The 17,914-nt window shown below is 34.1% G+C and overlaps 1 protein-coding gene across 14 annotated transcripts in view; it reads left to right on the plus strand.

The window, feature by feature from the left end:
* DNM3 (dynamin 3) overlaps window positions 1-17,914 on the plus strand; it is a 608,953-nt gene that overhangs the window by 246,090 nt on the left and 344,949 nt on the right. For all 14 annotated transcript variants that reach the window (XR_013174093.1, XR_013174092.1, XM_077156971.1 and 11 more), the window contains 2 exons: window positions 7,271-7,357; window positions 12,866-12,936. Coding sequence is in view for 12 of the 14 variants with exons in the window: in XM_077156971.1 (XP_077013086.1) it covers window positions 7,271-7,357; window positions 12,866-12,936 (158 nt within the window). In the remaining 2 variants the exon portion in view is untranslated. The remainder of the gene's footprint in view (window positions 1-7,270; window positions 7,358-12,865; window positions 12,937-17,914) is intronic.

A 17,914-nucleotide genomic window follows, 5' to 3' on the forward strand; every position in this document is an offset into this window, starting at 1 on the left:
GTACTGAAATAGTTACTGAATAATAACCAGAAACCTAATTACCAAATCTGATCTCTTATTCTATTCTCCTCTTGAAACCAAATCCCCTTTCTCATGGGTTCTTTTCCATACATATACACACACATACACACACATATATATTTAAACTTAAAACAGAGTTTCATTTACAGCTATTCATGTTGAATGTTTTATGTGTAAAATTTTTAATTTTTTTTCTTAAGCCACATAAGTAAACATCTGTGAAAACATATGGGATTTATGTGTGTTCAAATAACAAAGCACAAAGCTAGACTTCTAACCTGAGGGAATGCATTCCTTCTCAGGGATTTTCTCACTGTTGTCTCTGGGGCACTGGAGGACAAGACAGGAACTTTAGGGCTTTTTGAACTATCTGGCTTCACTCCAGGGACATCCCAAACTATATGGCTTCACTCCAGGGACACTAGTGGGCATCAGTTTTCAGCTGCTCTTCTTTACCTTCTCTTCTCTAGTGCATCATCACAGGGTCCTTAGGTTCTTTTCAGGAAGCACTGAGGGGAGAATCTTGTTTTTTAACAATAGTTTATGTACTGTGCCATTTATTGGGCTCTTGGGGAACTATGTTTTTGGATTGCCATAATTTATCGTAAAAATTTTTTTTTTTCTTGTTTAAAAAAGTTTTGCAAAGAAAAAAAAGGATAACTAAGGTTGGCTATTAGAAATACAGGGAAGGATTTTCTGTTCAAAAGTGTTGTTAGAAGAAATGCTGAATTTTGTGATTTATCTGGCTCTGAATACGCATAGCTAAACAAGTGAACGCGAAGTCCTTACCATGGCCCTCAAGTCCCTGTGTGATCTTGCCCCCATCATCCTTTTCATCTCTAATCTCATATACTCCATCTCTCTCCTTTCCTTAGTCCATTCTAGCTATACAAGCTTCCTTGTTTCTTTAACAGGCCAAGGAGATGCAATGACTGGTCTTTTGCAGTTCTTCTTTTCAATATTTGAAATACTCTTGCCTCCAGAAATCTTCATCAATGACACCCATGCTTCCTTTAATACTCTGCTCAAATGTTGCTTAATAAGATTCTTTCTCTGACTTTTAAAATCTACAATTGCCCATCCATACCTCTAAACAACATACATACAAATATATAGACACACACAAATACACACACAGGTTACTCTCCATGTACTTACCAAGCCTTTTTTTCCTCTGTTGCATTTCTAACTATAAAAATTATGCTATGTATGTCTTTTGTTGGGCAATAAATGGACACTGAAAATGTAAGCTGCATAAGAGTAGGAACTTGGTTTATTCAGTTTATCATTCTATTTGCAACCCCTTAACAGCCAAGGTTTCAATAACTATTGCATGGATAATTGAAAGAATAAGTGAATCATGTCTCTTTAAAAGGGTAAATGGTGATCAGTTTGGCTGAAATAATTACTTGATTACCTTTCATGAATGTTTATAAGATGAAGGAGAATGACTGTGAAGCATCTTGTTCAAATTGGGCTTTCTTTTAGGTCCAGGATAGATCTGCTGTGGTTTTTTGCCCTGTACAAAAAGACCTACATTTCACCTGTGCTTTGCATATAATAGATTCCTCAGGTAATAGGCTGTGGTACTCAGGTTTCAAATAAGACTGGTTATTAAAGTTTGAACCCTTTATTGACTATTAAAGGGAAGTAAGGCCAGGGACATGGCTTTTAAGGTATAGAAATCTTGCCTTTTGATCTCAAAAATGATCAAAGGATTTATGATCTTTATAAATTCTTAATTTATAATTTACTCTGGCCCTTGTTTTTCCTCTTGCCTTCTGTTTTGATTTTTCTTTTTCCATTTTGATGTTCATTAACGTGCCTACCAGAGATAAATTTGGGAAGGGATAGGAGATGAAAACCTAATTATTATATTCAAGTGTTGTTCTGATACAGTGTCAACCCCACCCTGACCTCCTATTTGGATGTTTTAAAGTATTTAGTAAGAGAATGCCTCTTTTATGGCTATCTTTCGGTTTTATTTCACCCAGGGTTGGACTTTTTATTCTTATTCCTTAACATTTGATAAATAATTCTAGAGTTCTCAACATTTCTGTGTTTAGAAAATTCTTCCATCATATATCTTACATCTTCTCCCACCATTTGTAGAAAGTATTTGATGTTTAAAGATTTGGGCTTCTCCTACTTGGAGAAAGAGGTCTAACAGTGTATCTTTCTCTCTGGTCATTTAACCCAAAGCTACCTGGTTGGGATACGGTTCCCTTACTCTTTCTGCATATTTCATTTAGATCTTCCTATACATCCCACATACCACTCCTAAGGTATAGAACACCCAGTAAACAATTTTTCATATTCACTCCCATGTAATTTTGAAGAAAATCACCATTTCTTGATTTCTTTATACTAGAATTGCCGCTTATATTCAGTCAGTCACCTTTGTAAATGTGAAGACCTGTTTTTTACCCCATAGCAAATGTTTTATGTGCAGATGAATATTTTCTCATCTCTTGAATAAATCCAAAATTAAGCAATGCACAAATAAAGGATTATTAGATTTTTTTGTTTTACTTAATAGAAAATGGAATAATGTATCATATGCTTTTGTGAACAGTAAAAATCATTATTTTATTGAGAGCATTGAAGGCTTACAGAAAAATCCTGCAGAAAGTGGAGAGCTTCCATATGCAGCCCCCATATATAGTTTTCCCTATTATTAATATTTTGTATTAGTTAGTACCTTTATTGCAGTACCTTTGTTATAATTTATGAACCAATATATTATAATTATTATTATTTAATATCCATATAATATGTTTACATAATATAATTATATCACTAGCATAATTATATAATATAATAATTATAATTGTATCAATAGCTATAATCTGTAATTTACATTAGGATTCACTCTGTTTTGTACAGTTCTATAGGTTAAAAAAATTACTTTTTATTCTGGTAATGTATATAGAACTTAAAATTTCTTATTTTAACCACTTTTAAGTATATAATTCAGTGGTGTTAAGTGCATTTGCAATGCTGTGCTACCATCACCACCATCCACTAACAAAACTTTTCAGTGAAATCCTTGTTACTATGCAATTTGTAGTGAGTGGCCAACATCTGAAGGTCTGTAGAATTTGGATAAAAACAGAGCCATATCTTTGGCTAGCCAAGCTAATCAATTCAAGTCATGTGCATAAAAGCATTTGTTTCCTAATTTGAGTTAATTTTTTTTAGTTATGTCTGGTATGAAACTGAACAGATGGTTACCTACTACTAACCTGCATCTTTGCTTGAGGTTAACCAGTTACTCTTCAGGTTGTAGAAATCTTGCTTGGTTTCATGCCTGTTCCAAGAGGATCCTAGTAGCATAATCTAATAATCTGATTAATCAATGGTTAATAAATTTCACAAGTGTGTAATTTGTTTTATTGAATAGAAATGTCTTTCAAGTGATTTTTTTTTTCCTCATGAGAAAAATGTGATCCATGCTTAAGGTTAAATTTTTATATTAGTTCCCTCCAAAATAAACATTACCCTAAATAGCATTTAAATTATTGGCTATTATTCAAACATGTTTTTGTATTTAAATCATGGTACTACTTTCTCTCAGAATATGTATAATTAAAAATTTCTTAGAATTAAATTTGATTCCTAAGTCATATGGTATAGTTTCACCACCAAATCTTCTTTATTATTTAAGATTATTCAATGTTATTTGAACAATGAATTGTTTATGTGTACTTTGTCATTTAATAGATGTCCATTACTTCCTGGAAACTTTTCTGTTCTTACTTAAGAATCAAATTCTCTTCAGCCTTCTCAGAGCAGATGTACCTATTTATTTCTTCATGCTTTCCCTTGTTTGTTCCTTTATTTATGTAGTCTGTAAAACATTTCTGCCTTGTATGGCAATTTATCTGTGTAGTTTCCTACCACTCAAGACTGAGGTTTCTAATGTCCGGTGCTTTGACATGAGCTGAACACGTAGCTGATTTATAATAGACATCCAATGAATGTTTATTAAATGAATGACTGATGCAAAATAAATTTAGTCATAAAAATATTACCAATAGCAAAGCTTTAATCCTTGATCTCACATAAATTGATTTGTACAATATTTAAATAAAGTCAATAGTGAATAAAGACCTAAAGATTATATTTTCTAGACTGATACTATTGTGGCATATCTGATTAGAATTTTTATGACTGACAAAACAAGCACATTCATTCTTGCAACTTTAAACTTTTAATTCAGCATCTAGAGAAAAGACAATTGAATATTATAATGATTCAAATGAATGAGGAAGGTTTAATTGCACATCAAATAAAGAGATGTAGAAGGAAGTTAAGGAATTGATCTGAACAATCAAAGTTGAGTGTCTTTTTGTTTTTGTTTTTAATTAAGTAAAGAACTCTGCAAAGTGAATGGGGGGACTCCTGTTGAATGAGCTAATAAAATGAGTGGCAGAAGACCTAATCGGAAATTATTTTGAATTTCAGTAGGATTTTTTTCCTCTTTCTTCCTGTATATATTGTAAGAAGAATTGAGATTAGAACCTTACATTTCAGACTCAGCAGTTAAAACTGACATTTTGAATTTTTGCATTCCCACAACCGTTTTGATATCAACCAGATAGAAACTGTATCAGTTTCATACTGCCTTTCAGAAGTGTGTAGATCTTGCACAGTTTAATGTCTCCTGTGATATTTCTCCTCGTTTGCCCCCATAAGGGCAGTTCTTGTGTGTTCTTTTTCTCTTTTGTTCCACTTAGCGTTTAGACTAATTTACTTCCAGTTATCTCAATTGTAGGTACAAAATTATCACTCTAATGTCTCTTTCCTGGTGAAATTGAGCCCAGGGTTAGTAGGCTTGGAAAGATCAAGAGACTGAAAAAGAGAAAAAAAATGTCCATCTTCTTACCAAGGCCAGAATACTGGAGGTAATCTTAGGTGTCTACTCCATGGGCTGGTATTGTCATTTTGATCTTTCCCTGACTTAATGATGTCTATGTACTGGCCTGGGGTCCTTCAGCTATCAAGTGTTTAGTTTCTGAAAACTGCCATTAGTTGGTGTTTTAAAAAATAGCCTTCTGCTGTAATCCATTTTCCTATATGTTGTTAAAGGTATTCCACTTGCTGCTTGTGCAGTTACATCTTTGCAGCAGTGTAATTTTGTTAGTGTGGTAGCTGTTGTAAAATAATTCCCTGATAGCTTAGGAAGATGTTTTAGTACAAATAAGACACAGTTGCTCTAGTGGCCTGAGACAGGCTAGTGGTTATGGCCAGATATACCACCCAGGTTTCCACTGATCAGCTATCCCCTCCACATTTTGAAACCTTTTATAACCCTTGCCAAAAGTAACTCACTTTGTTCTCAGATTGTTTTGGGGGTAATAGAACTTTCCCCTAGAAAATATTTCTGAAATTGAAAATGGAAGTTCTGTTTGTGTCCTACAATAGTTCCTGAAATAAGCCCCCAAGCAAGTATGAATCTCAGTATTCAGATAGGAGTTCCAGCGAGAGGTGAGGGTTTGGTGACTCATGAAAAGATACTGGGTTGTAATTTTTGAGGTGACCATGGCATCTGAGTTTTAATGCTTTTATGGATGCCATTATAAAAGCATTGTGCTTACTGTCTAAGCAATTAGGAATATATAGAGAAGTCTATAGAAAATTAAAATTCCACTTAGTTTTTTAAAACACTTTTTTTTGTGAAATATACATAGAAAAAAGCAATAAATTTCAAAGTACATTTTAGCAATTAGTTTTAGAATTTCAAAGTTTGATATTGATTACAGTTTCACAGTTTTAGTTTTTTCCTTCTGGCTGCTCCAAGACACTGGACACTAAAAATAAATATCATTCTAATAATTTAGTAGTCCTGCTCATTTGTTAAATCCTAACTTCTCTATTATAACTCCTTCTCCTTCGATCCTTCTCCCGGTCCTTAGGGATATTTGTGTTATGCCCATTCTAACTTTTTCATGTTGAAAAGGGGTGTTGACAGTGTGGAATTAGGGGGATGGAGCTGGTTGATGTTCTTGGAAAGACTGACACCTCTGAGTTTCAGGACTTCTTTGGCCTGGGAATCATTTGAAGGTTTTAGGTTTCTAAAAGAGTAAACTTAGTGAATGCAATTTTTGTAAGATGTCAGATAGAGCCCTGGGTGTTCTTTAGGGTTAACAGGAATTATGTTGGTTGGGGTTTGGCAGACCTTTAGTAGCCAAAATTTTTAACCAGACTAGCAAGGATCTGCCTGATCTGACTCCTGCCCTCCTTTCTAACTTTGCCTCAGGACCATCCACCTCATGTTATGCATCAACTTTCCTTTACTTCTTTCATTACTTATTATCTGCCTCCCACAATTCCTTCACATGTTCCCTGGACCTGGCAAGCTCCATCTTTCCTTCCACTGTTTCCACACCTTTTCTTGACTAATTTTTCCTTCTCAGTTGGGGTTCCTTCAACATCATCATATTTTTTTCCTGCATCATATTGAAAATGACTAATTAACTTGTTCACTATTGCAAACTACATTTTAGAGAATTGTCTGTTTCGTTTAGATGGGGTAAGTGATTGACTTACATTATCTCCACAGTTTCACCAAAAATTGTGCACATAAACACATCTGTTAGGGGATAATATTTTTTGAAAATTTAAGGTTATTCTACTGTAGTTCATGTAATATATAATCCTCAAAGAGTAGTGAACAGGACCACAGACTCTGGAATCTGAGGGCTTGGGTTGAAATCCTGACCCTACCATTTATGAACTGTCTAGACTTGGGCGAGTTGCTTAATGTCTCTGTGCTTCACTTTCCTCCTCTATAAAATTGAGTTAACAATAAGACCGATCTCTTATGATTGTTGTGACTACTGTTTAAGGTGATAGATGAGGTGGTTGGCACACAGTCTGGCACATGGGAAGTTCTCCATAAATGTTAGTCATTATCCTCTTTTTCATCCTCATTTCCATCTTAGAATTTTATTGTCACCATTCTGTAGAGCAGAGTGCTAGATTGTATATGTATCTGTTTTCTTTTTAAGGAATTTCCCTGATGGTTTCAAAGTGTTTCCTCTCAAGTAACAAGGTCACTTCCTACTATAGTTTGTGGAGACTTTTCTGTTCTTTAGGAGTTCATTATATTTCAGTTTTGCTTCCAGAATTATAATGTGTCTTCTTTAAGAAAACATAATTTATCTCTCCTCCCTTATTTTTTATATAACTTTTTGAGTATTCACACTCATATGTTTTTTGTTTGTTTGTTTGTTTTTCCTGACAGCTGGCAAACTTCCCTAGACTCTGTGAGGAAACAGAAAGGATTGTTGCTAACCACATTCGCGAGCGAGAAGGGAAGACAAAGGATCAGGTGAGGAGAGGCCCACCCTGGTGGGTGGGTGACCCTAGTGAGATGTGGAAAGATTCTTCAAGGTTGTCTGGTGGTCTCCAACAGTTGGTATATCCTGTAATGGAAAAAATTGCTAAGCACACAAATACATGTATTTAGTTTTTACTTACTTATGAATGATATATGTGCATTGCTATGCTAATATTTTGTGTATGCTATAAAATATAAAAATATATAAAGACTTTAGTAGGATAAAATATAAAAAGTTGTTTTTTACCTTGATGCCCCATGGATCATCATATACACCCCTGGTATGCACACAGCTCCTCCCTCCCCCGAAAACTGCATTTTTTATTTAAGACAAATGTTCTTAATTTTTCATGGGCCCACAGATAGGCACTAAAATATTCATAAACTCCTAAAATGTTATGCAAAATGTTCAGCGTTTTCATGTATTTCTGAAATTGGACACAACTTTTCAACACCTTACCCAGGGATCCTATGTTTGAAAAAAAAGTTTAAACTGTCTTTTAAACAGTTCTAGCTATTTTGAAATTTCATATGGTTTGTAGGAGTGAGTGGCCTGAAATTGTCTTCAATCCTAACTCTTTGAATTGGAAACATTATTTTTCATGTGAGCATAATTCATTTAAACAGTTGACTAATGAAAATAATTAAAAGCTTCTTACGTTGAAATGAGTTTTTTTCTGAGTTACTTAGAAGAGATTATAATAGAAAATATAAAAATTTTCAAATATTCTTAAATTCCATAACAAAGCTGCAAGTATGACATTGTGGAGAAAACACTCAACTTAGGTCATATGTTCTCCCACAGAATAACAGCATGTTCTTGGGCAAATCACTTCTCTGGACTTTTCTCATGTACAACTTTGGGATGTTGGTCTATTGTTTCTGAGCTCATCCATAAGTTAATATTCCAAGATTTTGTGATTATCAGGTGAGTTGGAAAGAGAGGGAGAAAGAAGTGGGGATGAGGAAGAAGACAGAATAAAAGAGGGATACAGACAAAGCACAGGGCGAGAGACACATACAACAGACAGGGGAAAAGAGTGTGGATGGAGAAGGTGAAGAGACAGAGGGCTGAGGTACAGCAGTTGGGGAAATTTATGACCATTTCCGTAATAACCTGTTCTCTGCTTGAGCTATGGGATCATTGTTAGTAATTAAGTTAATTAATCATTATTCACAGTTTTCACTTGTTTTCTAAACTTCACGCTCTTATGTAGCAACAATAGCACAAAAGTGGAGAAAATAGGTTTGTAACTTATTTTTCAGAGTAGCATTTGAAAGATAATTTGAGGATGATTTGGAGATAATCAAATCAATATTTACTCATGAACCGTGAAACCAAGCCTAGGGTCAGATAGATAGCCCCAAGCCCAGAGATTCCCCTCTGCACCTAATGTCATAGCTGCTGCTGAACCATGAAGGCTAGTTCTAGTACCAGCTGAATTCCTGACCTTAAGTAAATAAATTAACCATTTTATTCTAGTGTCTTCATTCTATAAAATTCAAATGAAAATATATCTTCCTTTTTCTCAAGGCTCCTATGTAAAACAATATTGAGGAAAAAAAATAGTATTTTAACCATCTTTGTGATCATATATAAGTCAATTGTTAAATTCATGTTTCAGAGTTTTTATTTTAATAAAATGACATACTCAACTTAGCCTTGTGGTTAAGGTTGTGAGCTGTGGGTTTGAATCCAAGCTCTGTCATTTGCTTTCTGTACAAACTCATAGAATTTACTCAGCATCGCTACACTTCAATTTCCATCTTAAGGTAGAATAATAATGGTTGTTAACTCATAGATGTTTTGTGAGGATGAAATGAAATAATCCAAGTATTGCCCTTAGTTCTTAATTAAGATTAGTTATTTTGTTGTATTCCCATGCTTCTAAAGAACCATGACACAGAGTAGATATGAGAAAGAATTATCTTTACAGATTTCAAGGGAAATTGTCTCCCATTTGCAACTCTGATGCAGTGACTAATATATTCTCCAAATAGGAGACCAGGGATTGGGGCGGCGGGGCTGAGGTGGGGGTGTCTTCTTCCAAAGTGGTGATCTCATGGGCCTAGTCTGGCAGTTATTCAACTCTGTGCTGTCTTGGGCCACATGGTACTTTTGAAATAGCTGATCAGAGAGTAACTTGTTCCTCAGGCTTCTGCACCAGAACTGTTTTGAGATGTTCTTGCAGTTGTCTTTTTTTTTTTTTTTTTTTTACAAACTATTCTGGATATTTTATGGGAGAAAACCTTAAAAATTAGAAATATAGAAAAATAACATGTTTCTTTCGTAATCAAAGTTTTGTGAACTCCATGTATGTCAGATATTATTCTAGATCCTTCCATCATGTAATTGTGTGTTGAGGTGTAAGACTTTGTGGTTGTTTACTGCTACCAGGGGTAGCTTTTTATTTTTAATAACTGTGGGTGAAAAAAGACATTGAGAAACTCTGAGAAAGTTAGAAACTGAGAAAAAATGTACTATTTGCCTTTTCATCCCCCACATGCAACTTGGCTCTTTTCCTAGGATGAACACAAACTCCCAGTTTCCAGGAATATGAATGAGAACAGTCATAGCTTTTATTTTTTTGCTATACAACAGACCAAATTAATGTGTGTGAAGATTCAAGATATTCACAACAATGTTCAGCAATGCTGAGAATTATGTAGATATTTTGCTCCTTATGGTGCCAACACTATATTTGTGTTTAACTAAGTTTTATAATTTATTGGTACTAACTCCTAGTCAAATGGATTTGGAAGTATAACATTCAACAGAATCTGGCCTCCTGACTCTTTAGTATTTATTAAGAAATGAAACAAACAAAAAAACAGAGAAAACAGTGTTGATGATATGAAACTTTCTCATACAGATATAATATTCTTGGCACAATAGCCCTTGTGCCCTGACTTTATTTTTATTAGTGGGGGTGGATTTGTAGTGATTCATTTGATCTTTTTTGGCCAGGTCCCTTTGTGACTCAGCAAGATTTGGTCAGATGACTGACCATTTGAGATTAATCACAAAAGCAAAGCCTCTGAGCCCATAGCATTGGGTACTGAGTGAGAAACTATAGTGAGTAGTCACATACTAATTATATGGGAATAAATTGCTGCCTTTAAATTAAACCATTCTTCAAGGCTGATAGATAATTATAAAATTACAGTAACTAACATTTATTGGACACCTACTATGTTTATCATGTTAGGTTCTGTGGGTAAAATGGTGAACAAGAAAAACATAATCCCTGTTTTTTTGGAGTTTACAGTTTTGCAGGAAAGAGAAACAATAATGGGAGACACAATATATAAGACAGTTCTGCAAGGAAGGGAAACAATAATGGGAGACATAATGTATGACAATATAAAATATAATTTTGATACATAGACTATATGGGAGTACTAATATGATCCAACATGGCTTATGTGAGGATGGGGAGTAAGCATCAAGGAAGGCTTTCCCGAGGCAGTACCTGCTGGGGGTAGCATATTGCAGACAATGTTTATGAAGCTGTTGTCGTGAGGACTCTGATGCACTTAAATATTATATTCAATGAAAACAGGCAGTAAATATTTGTTGAATGAACTTTTAATGACTGTGATGACTTTTTTATGCTGCAAAGTCAAAGCAAAGGGCTCTGAAGGTATTAAGGCAGAGATTCTTTTTTTTAATTTAATTTAATTTATTTTTTTATTAATTAAAAAAATTAACTAACACAACATTTAGAAATCATTCCATTCTACATATACAATCAGTAATTCTTAATATCATCACATAGATGCATATTCATCGTTTATTAGTACATTTGCATCGATTTAGAAAAAGAAATAGAAAGACAACAGAAAAAGAAATAAAACGATAATAGAGAGAAAAAAAGAAAAAAAAAGAAAAAAAGAAAAAAAAAGAAAAAAAAACTATACCTCAGATGCAGCTTCATTCAGTGTTTTAACATAATTACATTACAATTAGGTAGTATTGTGCTGTCCATTTCTGAGTTTTTGTATCCAGTCTTGTTGCACAGTCTGTATCCCTTCAGCTCCAATTACTCATTATCTTACCCTATTTCTATCTCCTGATGGTCTCTGTTACCAATGACATATTCCAAGTTTATTCTCGAATGTCGGTTCACATCAGTGGGACCATACAGTATTTGTCCTTTAGTTTTTGGCTAGTCTCACTCAGCATAATGTTCTCTAGGTCCATCCATGTTATTACATGCTTCATAAGTTTATTCTGTCTTAAAGCTGCATAATATTCCATCGTATGTATATACCACAGTTTGTTTAGCCGCTCATCTGTTGATGGACATTTTGGCTGTTTCCATCTCTTTGCAATTGTAAATAATGCTGCTATAAACATTGGTGTGCAAATGTCCGTTTGTGTCTTTGCCCTTAAGTCCTCTGAGTAGATACCTAGCAATGGTATTGCTGGGTCGTATGGCAATTCTATATTCAGCTTTTTGAGGAACCGCAAACTAAGGCAGAGATTCTTAAGTATTTTTTCCCATCGGCAAGTCTCAGCATCTTAGAAAGAAAGCTAACTTAGTTGGGAGAACAAAAGAGAGGGGAACTCAGTTTTGACCATCTCTGGAATAAAACTTTTTTTTTCTCATTATTTCTGGTTGCTCCATTCTTCTCTTGTTCTCTCTCTCAGTCTCCTTGTCTCTCCATTGAAGAATGTTTTTAGCAGAGGTTGCTTCAAATTTTTTATTTAGAGTTTGTAAGTATTTTATGATTAGAATATTTTTTGTGTTACCTGGAACATGAGTTCAATTCATTCCTTTGCAGATTTTGATTGACCTATAATATCTAATATGTAAAAACTTACTATGTCTGCTACTGGTACGTGTTATGAAGGAAAATAAGGCAGTGCATTTCAAAGAAAAATAAAGCAGGGTAAGAGAATGGAAAGAGAGTTACAAAAGTGCTAATGTAGATAGAATGAGCAGAGAAGATCCCTCTGATTTGATGATGAAGCCTATTGATCTCAAGGAGGCTTTCTATTTATTTATATATCACCTATTTGGCTGGGTGAATATGATACTTGTCCTACTTTCCTAGAGGGAGCTTAAAGAGAGACAAGAGAATTGAGGGGAAATATAAGAAATGATATTGCTAATCTGTGGTTAATATATGACTTCTATAGGAGCAAGAAGTTCAGAGTAGCTCCTCACTGGCTTCTCTGCCACACATCTTATATATGCTTGCACTTCTTTTGAACATTATCCCTACATTTTAGAGAAATAGTATAATTCTAAATTTGATGTTGTTAGGCAGTAGTATGTGCCTATATACTATAGTACTGTTGTCTTCATGTAGTACTCAGACTTACTTTTCATGTCGATTTTTAACTTCTGAATTTAGAGTAAAAATAATCTTTCTAATGAAAAAATAATGCAACTTTCATTCAAATTGAAGCATCCTTTTATAAATTAAATGAGGATAAATAATTTTATGTATGGATGGCTCTTCACTGAAGTGCTTCTGTTTAATTTATAGGTACTGTTGTTGATTGACATCCAAGTCTCCTACATCAACACCAACCATGAGGACTTCATTGGCTTTGCAAAGTATGTGAAACACTTGATTGTCAAGTGCATTTCTTCTGCTTGTTTGATCTTTAAAAAAAAAAAAAATTTGTGAATTTCTACTTTAACCCTGCCACCTTTAAGAGTATAGTCTGGGTCAAGACTACTCTTAATCTACCTACTTATGATGAATGGGATTCATGGCCAAGAGGCAGGGGTGTTTACTGTCCTCTCCATAAAGTAGTTGACTCTTTTATCATGGAGGATGTGAAATCCTAGATGCTGTAATTACTCACTGTTTTGGGTGATGATCTGCAATTTGTACTTGAACTTCCATAGATAAGCAGTAACAGATGCACATTTTAAATTTGTTTGGGAACAGTTTCTCACATAAATTTGAAATATCAAGTGCAATTCACAGGATGTGAGCTTTTACCACATCCCTAAATCAGAATATAGAGTCCTATTTTTCTTTTAACTGTCTTATGTGGCCTTAGATGTACTTTTTGGGGGTGAACATTCTCTTTCCTATAAACTTTATACTTCACATATACTTGTCATATTGCTATCTTTACAGACGTTGTCATGTATACATTATTCTTAGTTATTCAGGGTTAATTATTCACTGTGTGATATTTTTAAGACCTGGACTTCACAACTTTCACTTGTCCTTTTTTAGAACCAGTTTTTGTTTCCTTTTACAGAATCTTGACTCTAAAATGTATTTATGGCATGTAAGTGGGCTCCAACTTCAAGTGTATAAAATATAGCCTATTTTGTATAAAATATAAATTTTATGTAAAATATTTTTATTAAATACTAAATCTTTTAAATATAACAGCTATATAAAATATAAAATGGTAGCACCTATGTACTTTTACTTGAACTGTGAAATCAAGGCCAGGGACAAAAAAAAAGTGCAACAAAATAGAAAACTAATTTACTTAGTTTACACCTTGACTTAGAAGAGACAGTTTTGTAGACCATGTGATCTAAACTAAACAGTGGCCTGATGAATTTATAGGCGTGTTTCATGGAGAAATAGGTACAATTATCCGTTAGAAAATTGACTCATTCTACATTTAGATATACTTGTGATAGACTAAGCAATAGTATAAAAATATTTTACATCCATTGGCTATTGTTGTTGTATGGTAGGTTTATTTTTCTTAATCTTTATCTGTCTGCAACATATATGTAAACTTATTTTAATAAAGTGATAAATATATTACTTTGTCTAGTTACTTTTCTAGCTACACTGCCCACTCCAATTTCTACACAGGTAATTGCAACATAGGCATTTCACACAGACCTGTCACCTCTCCTAGCCCATATGACTCACCATTTCCCTTGCTCTGTTTCTTCTGCTAAATTATCAACGGGAAGAAACCTAAACTCTAATATGCCTCTTTGTACCTAAGCCTGGAAGGTGTATCTGAGAATTTCTGTCTGGCTTCCTCACAGCCAATGAACTCCATTTGGCCTGGCCCAACCTCTACTTTAGTTGTTATGAGAGGCAAAAAAAAGGAAAAAAAATGTTTTGCCTTTTAGGAGCTTGCTTAATAATTGAAAAGTGTGGAGAAACATGTAAAAATTTAAATGGTCATATTCCTCCATTAACTTCATTTGCATCTTTGAGGAGTTTAAAAAACAGACAAATCCTTCAGTTATTAGACATAACAGGGGTATTGCCTTTAGTGTTAATTTTTATTGATTACAAATATCAGTTAAAGTCTTATAAAAAGGTAGCACATGTAAATGTAAACTTGACATGATTACCTAAAAATGAAAAGGTTGTTGCCATGCTGCCTTATTGTTGTATTCTGATTCAAGGGGGATATGTAGAAAAAATCATTATCTATTTGGGAAGATTCAAGTTTTGAACATGTTATGTAACTAGTGCTACCATTTAAATTTCAACTCCACACTCTTCTTGAAACATTTTTTTTCCTAGATTACCCTTTTGTTTATAGATGATCCAAAGTCTATTTCTTCCCCAGTACGTTTCATTTTTTTCTACCTCAGAAGTTGTTGGACTACATTATTAAATTGATTTCTAGGTTTTCAAAGGCTTGTAACCATCCCCTTTTTTCCAGCAGTAAAACAGACTATGAACCTCTATGACGTTGAGGATAAATGTAGAAGTATCGTACAAATCCAGCAACTTTGTATATTTCTTATCTAATTTAAACTGCACACCCAAACCTTCTTTTAAAGGACTAGTCTAGGAGTGAGCAGTCTGGGTTATTTTTCCAGGTTTTGCCACCTATTAGCTTTGGATTTTGGCGAGTCACTTAGCCTTTATGTAGCTCAGTTTACTGATCTATAAAATGGAATAATAACCCTTGTCTTGTGTACTTTCCCACAAGGATTGTTGGAGGATCGTGTTAATGAAGTTATGTGAAAAATGCTTTGGAAACTGGTATAGTCTGTAAAAGTGAAAGTGCCTTTTCACTTCTCTCCTTCCTTCCCTGCCCCTCCTCCTCCTCCTTCTCCTTCCCCTCTCCCTTGTTTTCCCTCCCCCTCTCCCCTCCCCCTCCCCTTTCCTTTCTCTCTCTCTCTCTCTCTCCTTTTCCTCTCCCTCCCTTCTTTCCTCCCCTCACATACGCACATACGGGCGCGTGCACACACACATACACACAGGATTTTGATTACTAGATATACCATTTTACTTTGTGATGGGATTTATAATGACTGAAATGTGCTTGCCATTGAAATATTTTTTTAGTTGCTAATACCATTATCTCCAAATGTAAGATTTGGGGCTGAGATTCAGAGGTAAATGTTTTTTCCATCTATATACTAATTTGGAGTACATTTCAGTGCGACATGGGATAATTATGATGATGAAATGTTCATTTCAAAATCACTTTGAGAGGTTGTGGTATTTTTTTGTACTTTTTAAAATTAAAAAAATATGGTTGTAGCTGTAAATTTTAAAGTTGGCAGGAATGCTGTTTCCATCAAGAAAGAAAAGTCAAGCCATATTTGAAGACAATTATGTAAGTATTTTTAAGTTCCAAAGATAGAAAATTAAGGTCTGGATTTGAGAAAAGTAAGCATTTTTTTTCAGGAAATGTTTAGCAAGTTGCCAAAAAAGAAGGAACTGCCTCTCAGATTTATAGGAGAGTGATGTACATAGTATTTCATACATGTGATTTTGTCCAACTTATAGGGCTTTTTGTTCCCTCCCCAAAGGAAAACAAATTACCAAAATTAGAATAATAGAATATTACATTTCAGAGTAGTGTTTCAAAATTCTTCTTTCTGCTATAGAATTTACTCTTCCATATTGAATAATCTCAGAATTTTTTTAAAACTCCAGTTATATATTAAACATGGGCTATAAACTATGTACCATGTGTAATGTGGCCAAGTTAGCACTGCTGTAGGCTTGCTTTGGAATTTCCTGCTTTTAAAACCTTGATTTTTTTAAACTATAATATAGTTTATGAACCTAAAATTCAGTATTTCAGAAGAAAACTTCAATTTTCCTCATGACTTAGTGTTTTAATTTGTTGATCTCTATTGAAAGGAACACGAAATCCTATTTTTAAGCACAATATGATTAGTTTTTCTTATTTAAGAAAATGTGAACTGGCCCAATTTTTCCTTCACTCCCATTCGTTCTCAGCAATCCTGCTGTTTGAATAGAAAGGTTAGCTTGTTAGCTGAATGCCTTGGAAGTCACCTTGTAAATTCTTGTGTCTTCTCCATTTGTTTCATGGCCACAATTTGCCTTCTGCGTTGCTAAGATTTATTGTCCAGTGGTTTAAATGAGAGATGGGCTGCAAATATGGGCTGTTAAAGTAATATCTCTATGCCACATGCAGCAGACCAAGGTTTGTTTTTCAGTCTGCTGAGTAGGTCTCAACACCTGTTTTCTCACAGTTGAAATGATACAGTGTGCAGATTTCAGATTTCTTGTTATATGAGCACCATGAAAATTCTATGGGTGGTAACATTCATTATAGCTCTTTCCTGATCCTCTGGAATGCCTCTGTTGCCATTATACTAAAGACAGTATATATATGAACCTTGGCACCATGTTCCAGACCAATCCTTGGTCTTTTTCTTTACATTCTTCTTTTATTTTTCCCTAATATTTAATTATAACCTAGTATAATAGCATTTTCTAGTTCCTATACTTTTAGAAGAATATTTTCTCTCCTGGGAAATAAAAACTTAGATATTAGAGTGTAAAACATCTTCCTTTGACTCATATGCAAATTTAAAAATAAAATAATTGGTTGCTGTTTGGGATTGTACCAGGTAGAAACAACTTGAAAGGATATCATTAGTACCACCTATTCAAGCAAGTTACAAATGCCAATGTTCCAACCACCATCTTAAAATTAAATGAACTTCTATTTTCCTCTTTCATACTTAAATCTGTTTTTTTTTTAACTTTATCTTCACTCTTTCAATAAATCTTAGGGGATGAGTCATATTTCATTTATAGGTTCCCAAGTTCCATGGGTTTTCTTAGATAATATACAGTTTTTCTTCTCTCTTTGTCTTTGATCTGATTAGATTGAGAGGCCTAACATATAATATGTTATAACCTTGGGATTCTCAGGAAGTGCTCATAATCTTTTTTGAAGTAAAACAAAAGAACATTTTAAAAGAGTTTCTTTAAGCTTGAGCAATGCTGTCCAATAAAACATGTTGATGGAAATATTTTATACACTATGCTGTCCAGTAGGTAGCTACTAGTCACATAAGGCTAATGAGCACTTGAAAAGTGGCTAGTGAAACAGGAAATAAATGTTTAATTTGATTTAATTTTAATTAATTAAAATATAAACAAAATTATCCACATGTGGCTATCAGCTATTTACTGTACTGGACAGCACAACTCTAGAGTGTGGTGAATCCAGCTTATTGTCCTGGATCCTTTGTTTGGGGGCTTTATACTTTATTGATGACTGGGTGGTGACTTACAGTGGTAGTTGCTAGAAGAAAAAAAGGAGATAACTCTGTTAGCTGCTGCTAACTAAGCACTGGGGCTCAGGTGTAT

Source organism: Tamandua tetradactyla, chromosome 4 (assembly GCF_023851605.1).
Source record: "Tamandua tetradactyla isolate mTamTet1 chromosome 4, mTamTet1.pri, whole genome shotgun sequence".
Classification (NCBI taxonomy): domain Eukaryota; kingdom Metazoa; phylum Chordata; class Mammalia; order Pilosa; family Myrmecophagidae; genus Tamandua; species Tamandua tetradactyla.